At 39.8% G+C, this 16,486-nt stretch overlaps 1 protein-coding gene across 2 annotated transcripts in view; it reads left to right on the top strand.

The window, feature by feature from the left end:
- The window catches only part of rb1 (retinoblastoma 1), a 199,872-nt gene that overhangs the window by 102,346 nt on the left and 81,040 nt on the right, over positions 1 to 16,486 (top strand). For both annotated transcript variants that reach the window (XM_035432080.1, XM_035432081.1), the window contains exons 9-12: positions 7,207 to 7,284; positions 11,075 to 11,184; positions 11,705 to 11,782; positions 14,859 to 14,946. In XM_035432080.1, coding sequence (XP_035287971.1) covers positions 7,207 to 7,284; positions 11,075 to 11,184; positions 11,705 to 11,782; positions 14,859 to 14,946 — 354 coding nt within the window. The remainder of the gene's footprint in view (positions 1 to 7,206; positions 7,285 to 11,074; positions 11,185 to 11,704; positions 11,783 to 14,858; positions 14,947 to 16,486) is intronic.

Here is a 16,486-nt window from a genome sequence, read left to right on the forward strand (position 1 = left end):
GACTACCACATGTCTCCTCTTATACATGTGGAGTCGCCAGCTGCTTCTTTTCACCTGAAAGTGAGGAGTTTCACTGGGAGAGCGTAACGCGTGCGGAGGTTCACGCTATCTCCCCCAGATCCCCTCCCTACTGGACAAGCGCCCCGACCAACCAGTAGGAGTTGCTAATGCAACGATCAGGACTCTCACCCTCACTGGCTTCCCACCCATGAACACTGCCAGCTGTGTTCGTAGGAACGTCTGACCAAGCCAGAAGTACCGCTGCCGGGGATTGAACTGCGGTGCTGCCTATTATTTTTATTTCCCACATGCAGAACTTTACATTTGTCTATAATACATTTCATTTGCCAGGTTTTCGCCCACTTCTGGATTCTATTTTAATCTTCTTGGATTACTTTAGTAGCTTCCAGACTATTAGCTGGGCCTCCCAGTTTTGTATCATCTGCAAATTTGGTTAATGTACTTTTTATGTCCCTGTCGAGGTCATTGATATAAATGAGGAAGAGTAGTGGTCCCAGCACTGATCCTTATGGGACTCCACTTTTAACAGCTCCCTGCTCAGATAATATCCCCCTACTACTACTCTTTGTGTTCTACCCTGTAGCCAGTTCTGAATCCAGTCTGAAATACATCCTCTAATTCAAAAGTCCTTCCCCCTGAGCAGGGACTTATTTGGGGGTAAAATGAAGTCCCCGGAACTTAGACCCTAGTTCCTGCAGTGGAAATGCACTGAGTTCCTCAAAAGGTTCCTAGTTCCTGGGGAAAGTTCCTGTGGTGGAAACGCAGCTTTTGAGTACTCCTTGGGTATATACCATCAGGACCAGCTGCCTTGTTTGTCTTAAGTTTAAGTAATTCATGTAGGATATGTAGTGTTTAGATTTTGGCCTTAGAGAGGGAATCAGTGAATAAGAATGTGGCCTGGCCTCCCCGTCACAAGCATCAAAGCAAATGTGATTGGGGCAATATAAAATCACTGATACCCTAATCTAGGCTGACAATCTAGAAGAGATAAACCAGATGACACAAGACACCATATCGGGGGTCGGAGACCCTACATACCTAACATTTCCCTTTCCCATGTCCTCTTTAAGTTTGAATGCAATCTTTAGGTAGGCCAGTCCTTGTCATAAATTAGTCTGACCCCCCTTCCCTTCTATCCTACACCTTAACTCAGCATCGCCCAATCAGGGCAAAACATCCTCAAGCCGTGCTGGGTAAGGTATTTAAGATTGCCACAGGATAAAGTTTATGTGCTGCGTTGGTGTCAGAGCCTGGAAGAAGAAGAGTTCTGCTCTTTTTATTTTGGTGGTGGTTCCTTGGTTGTGTGCTTTTAGCTGGTTTCCTTGTGGCGCTTATACTGGAAGTGGGTGATACTTTGGCAAGGTCTGGCCGATCCGTTTCTCTCTCTCTTTCTCTTATCCGTCTCTCTCTCTATATTCTGGTATTTCTAGGTTAGTTGTTTAATGTTTTGCTGGATGTCTTCTGTTGTGTAATTTAAAAGTAGTGTGCCTGCATTCAATAAATAAGGTATGTTTTCAATTCATTAATATAATTGACTGCTTCTTATTGAATTGAATTACTTAATCTGAAAACCTGATATACAGCTTGTTTTGACTTGTTGGTTGATTCCACCAGTTTTCTGTAGACTGACCTATCAAATAATTTGGTGATTTAATTGATAATTCTAATTTTAAACATAATTATTAAATTAAATCTAATAAAATATTTTACACGTAGGTGAGGGGTTCTAGCATGCAATATCACTTGGTTCAGTATTCAGAGTGCTGAACAGTTTAACAAGGGCATTGACTGTTGGAACCGCTGGATTCAGGAATTAACATTCTTAATTAATCCTTGCTTGTCTGACAATGTAGTACTTTTTTATCCTCTATTTCAATATCTGATAAGACTTCCTGAGTACTGAATATGCCTTCCAGTCTATTAGTAAACTCTTCTCTAGTAAAACTCAACAAAATAACTATTTAAGGCATTGGCAATGTATTTATTCTCAGAAAGCAATGCTTCTTCATTTTTGATGCACCTAATATCCTCTAACTTTTCTTTTCCTACTACAGTATTGAAAAGTGTTTAGGATTATGTGGCAAGCTGAGTGCCACCGCTCGGTTTAACAGACGAGAGAGAGACGGGATTTATTTCCAGGACGCGATTGCGTCTTTTTATTTTGCGGCCGTCACGCGGCTTTCGGTTTTGTAACAAATACAAAGCTGTGCTGCAGGTTCTGGCAGCACTTCCTCTGTCTCCAGTCAGCCCCCCGTCTGCCTCCGTAGACCGCCTTTTAAGCGCCCAGGCTCACTGTCGAGGTAATCAGCACATTGTCAATCAATCAAACAATTAAACATCCGTGCTGATTAGCAATCCCCCACAGCTGTGGCGTAGAGTCCGAGAGCCGCCCCGCTCACTCTCTCTCTGCAGCCAACGCAAAACCACGCCCACCCTACCACAGATTACTTTTTGCATCTACGGCAATTTGTCTTTGAAAGAGCCTCTTGGCTTCCCGTAGATATTTTTTAACCTTAGCACGCACATTACAATATACAGCCCTATTACTCTCAGTGCTGTTATTTTTATAATCTTATTCAGTTTTGATTTTTTTCTCAAACTATCCCGTATGGCTTTGTTTATCCACTGGGGGGAGCACTTCTTCAACTTACTTTCTTACCTTTGGAATAAATTCACTTTGCGCCTCAAGAATAGTCATTTTGAACCTACCCCACTTTTCATGTGGGTAATAATAAACTTGAACTTGAACTCAACCAGTTGGCAATGGTGGCAAACAAACTCGCCCTGGAAATCACTTTCCAGAAGCGCGATCATCCTGCAACCCTCACACAGCTTTGGCCACATTTTTAGGCCCTAACCATCACCCTATCTCTCTGTCTAGATTAAGTTACTGCTGAAATGGAAGCACCAAGACCTCACTTTAAAAAAATGTGCAGGTGGTTCTGGACAACAAGCAGCAGAAACCGCAGAGGAAAAATAAATAAATGAGGAACTTTTATCTAACGTTAACATGAAAACGAATCCCTGCAGTTATAATGAACTAGCTTAGCTAGCTTTATACTAAGTAGCAATGACCGAAGGAACACTTGTATTAGGCAATATTCTAATTATATCTCAGAACAAAAAACAACCCAAAATGTAGCTGGAATAAATTAATAATAAACTACAGCTAATGCTAGAATGTAAAAATGGCGCAACAGAGACACCAAGCCCTCAAATTGAAAGTGTGCAGGTGGCTCCGGACAACTAGCAGCAGAAACCGGAGAATAAATAAACAAAAATAAGGCACTTTTAACTATCTAACATTAAGCATTGAATAAATAACACTAAAATGAACTACCCTGAGTAGAATCCCTCTAGTTATAATCAACTAACTTGGCTATCTTTGTACTAAATAGCAATGAATGGAGGAACCCCTGTACTAGGAAATATTTTGTTTATCTCAGAACAGACTAAACTAACATCTACCCAGAATCAGATTATAATTTTATAATTAAAGCCGCAAGCAGCGTTGGGAGGGGTCCAAGCAGTGGCACTATCGCGCCCCCTATGGAGCGATTTTAAAATGGCTTTGTCCTCATGATCATATACCTTCACCCAACATATCTACTGAATATCATGATAAGCAATGGATTGGAATATGTGTCTGACGTAAAATATTGAGGACTTATGGCCAATTTTGTGTTAAGAGTCGCTGTCAGATGACTTGGTTGTGTCGCCATGGATGTGTCCTGGCCGCTTCCCGTAAAGGTCTTTACTATGTCGTAACACTTAGATGGCATGTCGTAACACTTGAATGGCCCGGTGTGTGTGTACAGCTGCAGTGCTTCCATGCCGCAACTAAAAAAGGCGTCACACTAGTGTTGTCATGATACCAAAATTTTGACTTTGATACCGATGCCAGGTTTAGTATCCTGATAATTGATACTGAAACAATACTGATTCAATACTCAGTACCTAACAATACTGAAATTACCTTAATTGATCAGAAACGTAATGTCCACAAGGGTTGACCTCATTTTCGAATTCACGGTTTATTAAAAACCTGGTTTATTAACAACCTTTAAGTTGAAGCCTGTTCAGCATATCAATAAGCATAGGCCTATAGTGTTACAACACTAAACCATAGAAAACTATATTAAATATATTTAAAAAATTAAACAATTGCAAAGAAAAATTTTCTTTAAACAGGTCTTTCACTTTTAAATAAATCTAAAAACAGCATATTTCAATAACAATACAGCATCTTCCTATAATAAAATATTTACAAATTAGAACACCTATTGCTTCTGAAGTCAACTGAGTCTAAGCTTGCGCTGTATCAACCACAAAGAATGCACAAGGGCAGGTCACCTCACTTGCCAACCTTAGTTGCTTAGTTGCATACCAGCGTGTTTTGGCGCGTTTACACAGAACTCAAATACTATCAATAAAATGGTTTAGCTATTTCTCAGCATAACGACAGATTCAAAGAGTAAACGAACTCACCAGATATTGTCTTCAAAAGGACCCATGCCAAAGAAAAGTAATTATTCATCCTGTCAAAAAGCTTTTAGTAACACACTTTTTTCTTCCATTTTTTTCCCCGACGTTCAGACGCTCCCCTCACTGATAAAAACTGGACCCTACGGTGTCAGATTACTTGCGTCCCCATGGATGTCGCTTGCCGTAAAGAAGTTTACTAGATGTCGTAGCACTTAGATTTGGAGCTCCAGCTCTTCCGCAGCCCAACTAATAAAAAAGTCCAAATGGCGGGCAAACAATATGGCGGACATAGGTGGTGCCAATGACAAAGTTGTAGAGCACGTTCAAATGCATAGGTCGATGAAGTTTTGTGTTGATCTAACTTATGGTGTGGGAGTTATGGCCTTTTACGCATGACCCTTTGTTATAGCGCCACCATCTGGCCGACATAGGTGATTTTTAGTTCCTGAGTAGTGGGGGGCCATAGGAACCCACCTGCCAAATTTGGTTGCTCTAGGACTTTTGGTTGCTGAGCCTCAGACACTTTTAGCGGAGAAAAATAAGAATAATAATAATAATAATAATAATAATCCTAACAGATACAATAGGGTTCCACCAGCTTCGCTGCTTGGACCCCTAATAAACTACAGCTAATGTTAGCATGTAACAAAAAGGTCAAATTTAACTACTATAATATTTTGCTCCTGAGGGGTTCAAAAACCACAGAAAAAACCCACGTTCAGCAAGAAGGAGGCCAAATTATTTAACCGGCCAGTTTTGCTAGCCCGAGTGCTTAACTGAGGAAAAAAGTGGAAAAGCCCCCCCTGTCCCCTAATGGCAACAAAGATTTTCACCTTAGGAGCAAACCCGTCTTACCTTACTTATAATATGGGGGTTTAGTTTAAACAAAAAGCCCAAAATAATATCAAATACACACTTAAAAGCACAATACAATCCTGCAACAAACTTTTTCATACACTCCTCACTCTTTCCACCACAAACAGGAAGTGCGTGTCAGACACAAGCAATCGAGCAGGAGAGCAGCTTAGGGTGGTGCAGTAATAAGGAAGGAGCATTGCTTTATAAGAATAAGGATATTGCTGATTCCTTAAATAGTTACTTTGAGGGTTTTACTTGAACAGGTTGCAAATAGTCTATAAGGCATATTCAGTACTCAGAATGTCTTAGCAGATTCTGATATAAAGGGTAAACAAGTACTGGATAAAATACATAATCTAAAGAAAATAAGGCCGCAGGTCCTGATGACATATACCCAAGGGTATGCAAGGATTTAGGTGAGGTCATCTTTAAAAAAACTGGCGGATTTTAGACTGTCTTTAGAAACTGGAGAAATACTGGAGAACTGGAAGCGAGGTAATGTAATACTAGTATATAGGAAAGGCGACTGTACTGATCCACGAAACTACAGGCCTGTCAGTTTAACTTGCATCACATGTAAAATACTAGAATCAATCATTAGAGACAAGTTAATAGTGTTTCTTGAAACTTGACATCCTAAGGAATAACCAGCATGGTTTTTTTTTTTTTTTCAAAAAGTATTTGATAAGGTACCTCATGAGAAATTTATCAGCAAAATGAAGATAGTAGGAATTACAGGATGTATTACAGAGTGGATTTGGATGAGCATTTGTAGGAGGGATCTTATCTGAGGAGACTAAATGTGTGCAGTTCTGGGGACCATACTACATGAAAGATATAGTGGCTCTGGTAAAGGTTCAACGAATACAAACCAAAGTGATTACTGATATGGAAGACAAAAGCTATGCGGAAAGACTGAAGATGCTTAATCTCTTCAAGTTTAGTAAATTGAGATTTAAGGGTGATTTGATTGAGGCTTATAAATTCGTAAAGGTAATTAACAAAGTGTACTACAAGAGATTCTTCGGCTTGAATTCTGTTAGTATGACGAGGGGACAAAGAGAAATACGCGAAAGGTAAATTTCACAGACATTGGGAAGCATTTTTTTCATGGAGTAGTCGATGTGTTGAATAGCTTGCCAGGTCATGTAGCAGAGGCAGAAACTCTGGGGGTTTTCAAGACCAGGCTCGATACAGTGTTAGATACTATCTAGCCTGTTGGTAATTAGAGCATTACGTACAATTTAGTTTGGAAAATGGTGAGCATTTTTGGGCTGTTCTCGTCATAATGTTATGTTATGTTACGTTGTGTTCTGTTATAATCTACCTGCATTTGGAGGGTGATCGGGTGCTAGTTTTAGACCCAAGGGAAAGACAAGGAACTAAGCAAAGAATATATAAATGTTATGTTACATTATAATGATTAGTTGATAGCTGCAAAACAAGACAAACAAAAAAACATTTGCTCTTGGCTGAAAACTTTTTTCAGTCCATGAATGCCTTTTGAGCATTACTTGTAGCCCATCTGTTTCAGGGTTCGGCATATTGTGTGTTCAGACATGCCGTTATGCGCACCAATGTTGTAAACAGCAGTTATGTGAACATTTGTGACCTTTCTGTCGGCTTAAACGAGTGTGCCAATTCTCCTTTGACCTCTGTTTATCGCGGCATTCTCTGTCAACTCGAAGGACTGTAGTGGGCTGTGTGGCCCATCTATGCACCAGAGCAGTGCCTAGCAGGATGAGCCGCCCAGCAGCCATAGAATATATTTTTATCTGATATCTACTTGTGTCACCTTGTTCTGCTGGAAAAGCTCAATGTGGATATATACCTCTTACTCAGGTGAAGAATGTATGCCTGACCAGCTTCTCAATCTTCATGGAATCGATGGGCCTGTCGGACACTGAGGAGCTACCTGAGGTAGGTAATGGGAAAGTTATGGGAAGTGGTCAAATATTCCTCTATCTTTAAAAAGCCAGGGAAAATTGGCTAAATTATTTACAATGGCAAAGAGTGAAATTTATCCATCTGTCATTCACCATCAAGCCTTGCAATATTAGTGTTTTGTAATTAATTCTATGACCAAAAGCCATAAGCCACTGGAGATATTTTGAAAGTAACGTGCCTCAAAATGTAGTTCCTTTTAGGGATGGTGATTTTCAATTATTTCACAGATTAAGTGATCACATAATGTGCTTGATTCCAAATTGATTGCTTGCATGGAGAAGAATCTGTTTTTAGAATGCATTTTGCCTGTGGGGCACTACTAGTTCTGTAGAAAGTGGATTAGCACATAGCAAAGTGCATCAAAACCCAAGTTTTGTCCAGTCAAGTCCAGTCACCGATCTAAATTAATTCACGTCAGTATCATACAAATATACTTGCGACTATGTCAGCTTGATGTTTATGAATTACTGTAGAGAGTAGGTAGTCTATAGCTTTACATGCATATGTAGTTTAGCCTGTGTTTTGAATGTAATTCAGTAGTTGACTAGCTAATTATTTGTAATAGCAAATGTGCTGTAAGACCAAGAGAGGTACTAGAAAAATGGCCTTGTTGCCAAGTGGTATAGGGTATCAGATATTTGCTGGAGTATTTAAAGTTACAATCTCGAAGATTTCCGTTTTGTTCTCTCTGGCGGTACTAATGGCAAAGCAGTAATTGCAGGTGTGTTTTTGGACCTCACTTCCCAGAGATCCAACCGGATCCAACCAGTGTCGCCTGTGTGACGTCAGTCAGTTGGCACCTGGGCCACGCCAACTATAACACTGACTATTTACTGAATAAAAAATGGTTGTTATAAAAGTAACGTTATGTACATACTCATTCATTATCTAACATTAGGCTAACTTAAGCTGTTTTTACACTGCCGAGCTGGATTAAAATGCTGTAGCAGACCTGGGGTAGAATTAGTGATGATCAATTTCCACAGATGTTCTTTATCCACCTTTTGCCCGGTATGAACATCTTTACACTACAGAGAAGAATCCGCGGGATTCGCTGTTGCTCGTGCACTTATGTATCTCGTGCACAATAAACATTGTCTTTCTCGTGAATGATTGTTGTGATATTTTTGAAACCCTGCCTTGTAAAATGTTACCCCTGGTGTTTCTGGTTTTGCTAGCTAAACTGTTCGAGAATAAAGCTGAACTGGGTGTTAAATTAGAATCAGAACAAGAAGAATAAAACAAAAACAAAGGAGATTTCATCAAGAAAGGGCAGCAAGGCTGAAGGAACATATGAGGAAGCGTAATAAAATAACGCGAATCCATACTGCCGTATTTTTTTATTTAGTTTTCTCTGGCTTGACATCTTTCACTGAAACCAGACCGGCTCTGCTCCACCTATACCCCGGGGTTAATGCTCTGTGTAAAGATGGCTTTATTACAATCATTATAATATATATATAATGTATATAATATAATAATGGGGGACGGAGTGTAGCACAGTGGGTAAGGAACTAGACTTGTAACCGAAAGGTCGCAGTTTCGATTCCCGGGTAGGACACTGCCGTTGTACCCTTGAGCAAGGTACTTAACCGAAATTGCTTCAGTATATATCCAGCTGTATAAATGGATACAATGTTAAAAAAAAAAAAAAATAAATAAATAAAAAATGCTATGTAAAAAAGTTGTGTAAGTCGCTCTGGATAAGAGCGTCTGCTAAATGCCTGTAATGTAATGTAATGTAATATATTGATGAACTTGATGGCAATGTATATAATGGTAACGTTAAGGCCAGTTCAGATCAATGATTCGCAACAAGACGAAACGGTTTTAGAATGTTGCAGAGAAAATTGCAGCGGTGTGAACTGGTTAGTTGCAGAACCTCTGAAGCCTTTGCCTGGGGTTTCAAAAGACCCACCTTGTCAAATTGCCAAGTGCAGTTAGAACGATTACAATCAGACGTCTTGGAATTTTGCAAGTTGCATCCAGCCTACAGAGATCCAGTCTCGTTGCAAATCATTGCTCTGAACTGACCTTTAGTTAGCTACATTGCAACGTTGCAACAAGGTAGCATTGCATTCGAGAGACGTTTTGCGAGGTCGGTACCAGTCAGTAGCGTTAGCTAGCGTTCTTTCTAATTGTTAGCTGACATTAGATTGTGTTAATTACATTAGCTAGCTAGCTAACGCAACGTTACCTGATATGAGAGATATGGCTACTGTGCGCAACTTTGTCTAAACTAATGTTGCCTTTCTTGACATGGTCCGGTAGCTAGCGTTAGCTGTGCAAATAGCTAGGCTATGTAATTTAGTAACGTTATATCGTCATAAAATGTAATGCGAAATCTACATCAACAAATATGACCTCATGTTACACAAAAACCTTTTAGGGTTCCATAACCCCCCCCCCCCCCCCCCCTCTTTCTTTTTTATTGTAACGCTAGCAGACACCGGAAAAAAAACAGTACGCCGCTCACACACAAGTGAGTTGAAGAGCGAGCCTGTTGCGTTAGCTCCATCTACCCTCTCTGGCGGACCAACCACTGATGGGTGATGGAAAACGCATCACTAACTATGCGCCGCTTGTCATTTTTTTCCTGGGAATGTCGCCACAGACACCCAGTTCTTTAATCATAAATTATAATAATAGTAATAATATGAATGAATATAGACTAATATTAGGCTCAGTTACCATTGTCTTACCTAATTTGGCGATAGATAGTGACTTAACAGACGTTTATTTTAATGAAAATCTTTGAGATTATTACTTTAAGTAACGTTTCCATTGCAATGGAATTGCAGGTTTTGAATTGAAATGTTGAAAAGTTTTGATTACAATGATGCTTTTTAAACTGACTGACATGTTGGTCACCAGTCAGCACCCTGAGCCGGCCAGAGGAGGATGGGTTTGTTTCCCCCTTGACCCTGGTTCCTTCTGAGGTTTCTTACCATCTGCCATTGAGTTTTTCCTTGTCACTGTTACCTTAGGCTTGCTCCTGTAGGGGTTTAGGCCAGGGTTGTCTGTAAAGCGTATTGTGACAACTGCTATAAAATACGCTATACAAATAAAATTTGATTGATTGATTGATTAATTGATTGATGAACCATTGCATAAGTGGGATGGAATTATGCAGTTTGAATGCTCGACGTGGAAGTAGTAATTTTGCCTCAGCAATTTCCTTCACTGCAGGGCATTTAAAATGCATTATGTTCAACACCTCATTCATTATCCTGCTTATACAATGACTTGCCAACAAAAAGAATGCTTGTAGTCAGAACATACTTTTTAAAATATAGGCTTATATTTGCTTTATTCTGTTGATGTTATGTTCATATTTTCTTTTTTTCCCTACATACATTAAATTAATAGTTCTTTATGCATGGCCTTTGTGAGGAAAAAAAGATCAATGTCCTGTGATACATACATACCTCATCTCGGTTAATTTCTTAACCTGCCCTTTAAACACCTGTTAAACATTTCCACATAGCCAAAGATTTTGCTTTAGTTCTGTTCAATTGTGAGGACGTGGTGAATAGTTTTTCCAGGTGATACAGAAAATTAACATTTAGGATTTATTCTGGAAAAATGATTCAAAAACCACTAGGTAGATGAGACTTTAGTATGTTCTACAGAGTACAAGCTGTCTTGGTGTGTGTGCAGTATTGTTACAGCCATTTTATACCAAGGTGTATTTTATTTTTCTTTCTAATGATGAGCTACTTGAATGAGCATTATGGCTGGACATTTTCATCTTGTCTTTCAGGTCTCTGAGCTTTCCAGTCAATATGAAGAACTTTACCTCAAAAGCAAAGACTTTGATGCTAGGCTGTTCTTGGATCATGATGAGACACTTCAAATGAGCACTATAGACTTGTGAGTACTTTTCTAGTGTACTGCCCTGTACTGTTTTAAGAAAGGAGAGTTTTATTTGTCCAACGGGAAATTAGTCATGCATACTGTACATTACATCACATCCCCTTTACTAGTTAAAATGTAGAGTCAGTTACAACATTTAGACATTTTTTACAAAATACATTTTGTTTACATGACCCAGAAGCCATGTGACAATCATCCATGTGGACACGCTTGTACACCCACTCATACAGTTGCATACATATCTTCATCCTCTTGCTTTTTCTCACCTCCATCATCATTCAAAAGCAGGATCCCAGCAGTACCTGCTTGGTATGTGGGATCCCTGAGAACTTTCAATGAATTGCATTGTGAAGAAAACTGTACCTGTGAAATGAAGGAATTCTGTTATTGATTTTAGTGAATGTATGAATAAACTTTGTGTTTTACTCAGTGCTATTGTTGCTAGTGCGTCTCTCTGATCGACAGGTCATTGTGTTTGGTTCCTTGTGGTGTGACTGCAGTCTTCCCCCTTTTTCAGTGCACAGCTGGAGAGAACCCCCAAGAAAAACCAGTTGGGAGACGAGCCTGTTGTCATCCCCCCTCAGACCCCTGTCAGGTGAGCTCAGCCCTTTTTTACCTTGGGCTTGGAACCAATTCCAAGCCCAGGGTGACCTTTTATCAGGTGACCATTTCCTCGGTCACCTGATAAATGTCTGTGGTAGGAATTGAGTAAAACAAAACACTGCTCAATTATGATCGCACCCTGCCAATTTGTTGCTCCAAATTTGGATAGGCCAAGATATTGCTGTAAGATCCTCATGGAATTTAGGGAAGTGCAAACTAGCAGCCAGTGGCTGCCTCTGTTTGATGCAATCCACCACGCCCAAGGGCGTAATTTATGGGAGGGATAGGGGGAGTTACAACTCCCTCATTATTTTTAAAAGATGGCAGGTTGTTGTTGCACGTTAATTTAATTGTGCGCCTGTTTTTTTTTTTTTTTTTTAAATAGCAAGTGCCTTGTAGGAATTTGGCCCTTCGTAAAGTAAAACTTGAAGTTTCAAAATTTGGGGGTAAAACTATTTTATTAACAAAGCACATATAGTCTCTTTACAGTATGAAACATACTGGGTAAAAGCAAGGCAGGTCAATTACAATGCAGTGTTGTTCAGGCACCTGCTTTATACCTCTGTCCCTGAACAAAATATACCAATGAGGTGGCAGGTAACCAAAAGGGTCATGGTTACCTCTGTGTGCAGGTCTGCTCCCTTCTGATAAGCCGCGTTTCCACCAAAAGTAACTTTTAGTTAGTTTAGGAACTACTTTACCAGGAACTAAAAGGTTCCTTCAGCCCATGGTTGTCTGCGTTTCCACCGCGGTCTAAAGTCCCGTGAAGATTAGGCAAATTAACCCACTGACGTATGAAAAAGCGACGTTGTCGTCGGTCCATCTGTCATATGATTTCTTCTGTAACCCCATACTACCACCGAAGTAGCCTACATTATTTTCTAATAACCGGGACAGCCCGGAGGGGTTTATTCCACTTATATACAACGGGTTACCAACAATGACTATATATGGTTACTTTTGTATTTATTGATTTTTTATTGATTTAATCACCTGGAATTGAAATATTCTTCTGCAGCCGTTTGGGCATATTTTACCGTTATTGTGAAAATAAATCGGTTTGCGCCTGCATATTTTTAAACATGGCGCCTGAAAATTTTTCAGGATTTTCTTTGTTAGCCCGTTATACTTGACTCAATACATTTGATACAGTTATGTGAGGTATGCGGTAGTTCTGCGTAATTTACATTGGTGATACAGTAAAAGCAAACTGGAAATCACCTTCCGCACTTTTTGTCAGGGTAAAATAACAGGTTAATTCTAGTAATCGTCCCTTTAGCTTTTTCAGACTGCCATAATTTTACTCTGCCATTCTTCAATTCCACAAAAAGACCAGGAAGACTATGGACTAATTTACGGTGCATGGTTCGCATCTGGAGGGCACACTTCGCTGCTCGGCTAGCAGTAACTTTGAAGGAAAGCAAATGGTGGCTGTACCACTGCTAATTTAAATTTTCACGCAAGTCCGAGTTTTCGTTCTATTCTTGTCATTTTGTGATTAGCTTATATGGAATTGACGATGAGAAAGTAATCAATTCAACAGCAAATTGTTTACGACATGTGCATGTTTTCTGCTGTTGTTGCCAGTTATTTGTGGAATGTGAATGCATTCTGTCGCCTCGGATGTCAAGACATGAAAGTGAATGTTCGCATAAAAACATAATGAATGTGTTTGAGAGGATATATAAAACAGTTACAATCTGACTATTGGCCTGTTATATCCTATTTGTTGCATAACAACGGTCCAGTTATCAACGACAGCTTTGCTTGACAATGGTAAAATATGCCCAAACGGCCGCGGAAGAATATTTCAATTTTAAGTGATTAAATCGATAAAAATCAATAAATACAAAAGTAACCATAATATAGTCATTGTTGGTAACCCTTTGTATATAAGTGGAATAAACCCCTCCGGACTGTCCCGGTTATTAGGAAATAATGTAGGCTACTTCGGTGGTAGTGTGGGGTTATAGAAGAAATCATACGACAGATGGACCGACGACAACATCGCTTTTTCTTAAGTCACTGGACTAATTTGCCTAATCTTCGCGGGACTTTAGACCGCGGTGGAAATGCAGACAACAATGGGCTGAAGGAACCTTTTAGTTCCTTGAAAAGTAGTTCCTGGGACTAAAAGTTCCGGGTACTTTTGGTGGAAACGCGGCTTTAGATAGTCTTTCACACCACCCCTTTGTACTTCCACATTCCTCGCAGGTCTGTCCCAAATAAGCATTCATGCATACGAGTGGTCATCGTCACCTCGTTGTGTTTGTTTGTTTGCCTCCTATTTGGTTCTGGTAGGCCATTAACAAACCCCCTTGGATCATTCACACCTCCTGCAAGTTTATCCTAGTTCAAGTCAACATCCAGACATACTGTGGCAGATTAAATCAACCAAAATTCCTTTCAGCCTATTTCCGCATTTTTCCTTTAATGTTAGAGGAGGCACTGGATCATCGTGTTGCTGACCATGATCGCTGGGGTAAACCCTGAACGCTACGGTTTCAGTACTGACTGGCTAACGGTCACTCCAGTCTCTTATAACTGCAATGTTCCAGTTCAGACAGGCTAATGGTCACATCTGTCTCAAATAGCAGCAGCATGCTAAAGCTATTTTCAAGCTGTTGTGAAAAGAATTAAACCTTTACTCACAAATTAGTAAGATCTTGATTTAATATGTCAAAAGCATTAGTCCCAGACACAGCAGTTTGGGTGTACTGCTTTTGACTCCTAATAATGCTGCAAATTCATCATTCAGCAAGATGATGATCCCTAGCATATCTCAGAATCAGTCAAAACAAATGTAACAGAACAAAACATTGTTTTGCTTTGGCTAAGTCTACAGGCTTGAACCTCATCTAAAATTTGTCGTCTGAATTGGGGGTGCCTATAATTCTGATTTTGTGAGGGAAAAAATCTTCAAATGTGTTCTCTGAGCAATTGTATTCCGATTAAATAATACAGTTATCCCATTTTTGAGCATGTATTATTTCTCATATTTGGAGCTCAACGTATGTGGAGTAGATGCATAAATATAATCATAATAAAAGGTGTTTGAATCTCTGCAGAGCGGCCATGAACTCCATTCAGCAGCTCAGGGTTGTCCTTGCTTCTGCCAGTGATGCCCCATCAGAGGTCTTGTCAGCGTATTTCAAGGTGGGTTGCTCAGTCACCAAAGCTCAGTGTTATGCAATGCCAGTGAGCAGGTCTGTCATCTTTAGGGTGATGCATGGCTATGACTGTATACTGATAGTAGTCTCAACATTTTTTTTTCTGTGTGCTATACTGGCACATTTCATTACAAGATGTGTATTCATGCAAGCTACTGAACGTATGACAAACATTGGGGCAGTGGTGTAGTATAATGGATAAGGAGCTGGTCTGGTAATCTAAAGGTTACAGGTTCGATTCCCTGGTAGGTAGGTGCCATTGTACCCTTGAGCAAGGTACTTAACCTGCATTGTTTCAGTATATATCCAGCTGCACAAATGGATGAAGAAAAAAAAGTTGTGTAAGTCGCTCTTAAGAGCGTCTGCTAAATGCCAGTAATGTAATGATAAAGTGTTTAAGTTTGCTTTTTATAATAGTGTCTTTGTTAAACAGCTGTCAGGTGGTGATTCTCCGCCCCCATGATATCAGTGTTATTTGGGTTACAAAGCTATTGGCAAACAGATGGCTGTGCATACATGAATTAGGAGAGCTTGAGCCCCCCAATTATCACCATTTGTGGTGAGTAGCTCAACATACCTTGGTCTAAAAATGTGAACTAGCCCTTTAAGAAACGTATTTGGATTATGGTTGTCCATATTCAAAATTTTATGATCAAGGTTTAGCCTACTGTTTAGCACTGCCACTTTATTATATAAACAATCGTTACGACACATGACGGCGTCCCAATTCACCGTATAGCTAACAGGCTGCCAACAACAGAAACCCAACACCAGTCCCCTAGAAAAGTACTTTATGGTAAATGGTAAATGGACTGCATTTATATAGCGCTTTTATCCAAAGCGCTTTACAATTGATGCCTCTCATTCGCCAGAGCAGTTAGGGGTTAGGTGCCTTGCTCAAGGACACTTCGACATGCCCAGGGCGGGGTTTGAACCGGCAACCCTCCGACTGCCAGACAATCGGTCTTACCTCCTGAGCTATGTCGCCCCTCAAAAAGGGGCTCACTCATTTGAACGGCATCCACTGAGACTATATTTCCAAAATCATGCCGATCCCCTTCAGAGTAAGCTCCTAAGCTCTCGTTTTAATTTTAAAAAATGATTAATTCATTTAAACAGCGCTGTGGTGTTGCGACTGTGACAGGCAATGCCGTAAACGATGTAGAAAACACACCTTGAGATATCTGTAGTCAGACACTTTTGAGTCACTGGTTTGTCACACAATGTGGTACAGTACCTAAATGTGTAATAATTAACTCTTGTATGTATTTCTATACTCTGTACCAACGTTTCCGCCACACCATAATAAAATTTTTTTTTTAAAATTTAAATAAAAAAAAATATATACTGTATATAGTCTATATATTAAATTCATAAATGTAAAATGTTAAACTTTCTAAATATTTCTGCCTAAATGCGCTTTCAAATCCATACCGTCGCGTCCACATATTTATTTTCAAAAAGAGCCTAGGCCGCGTGCTCCGTGCTTGCTCCTTTCTGAGGTGGTCGGAAGACTTACAGCGCGC

The sequence above is a fragment of the Anguilla anguilla genome, chromosome 9 (assembly GCF_013347855.1).
Source record: "Anguilla anguilla isolate fAngAng1 chromosome 9, fAngAng1.pri, whole genome shotgun sequence".
Classification (NCBI taxonomy): domain Eukaryota; kingdom Metazoa; phylum Chordata; class Actinopteri; order Anguilliformes; family Anguillidae; genus Anguilla; species Anguilla anguilla.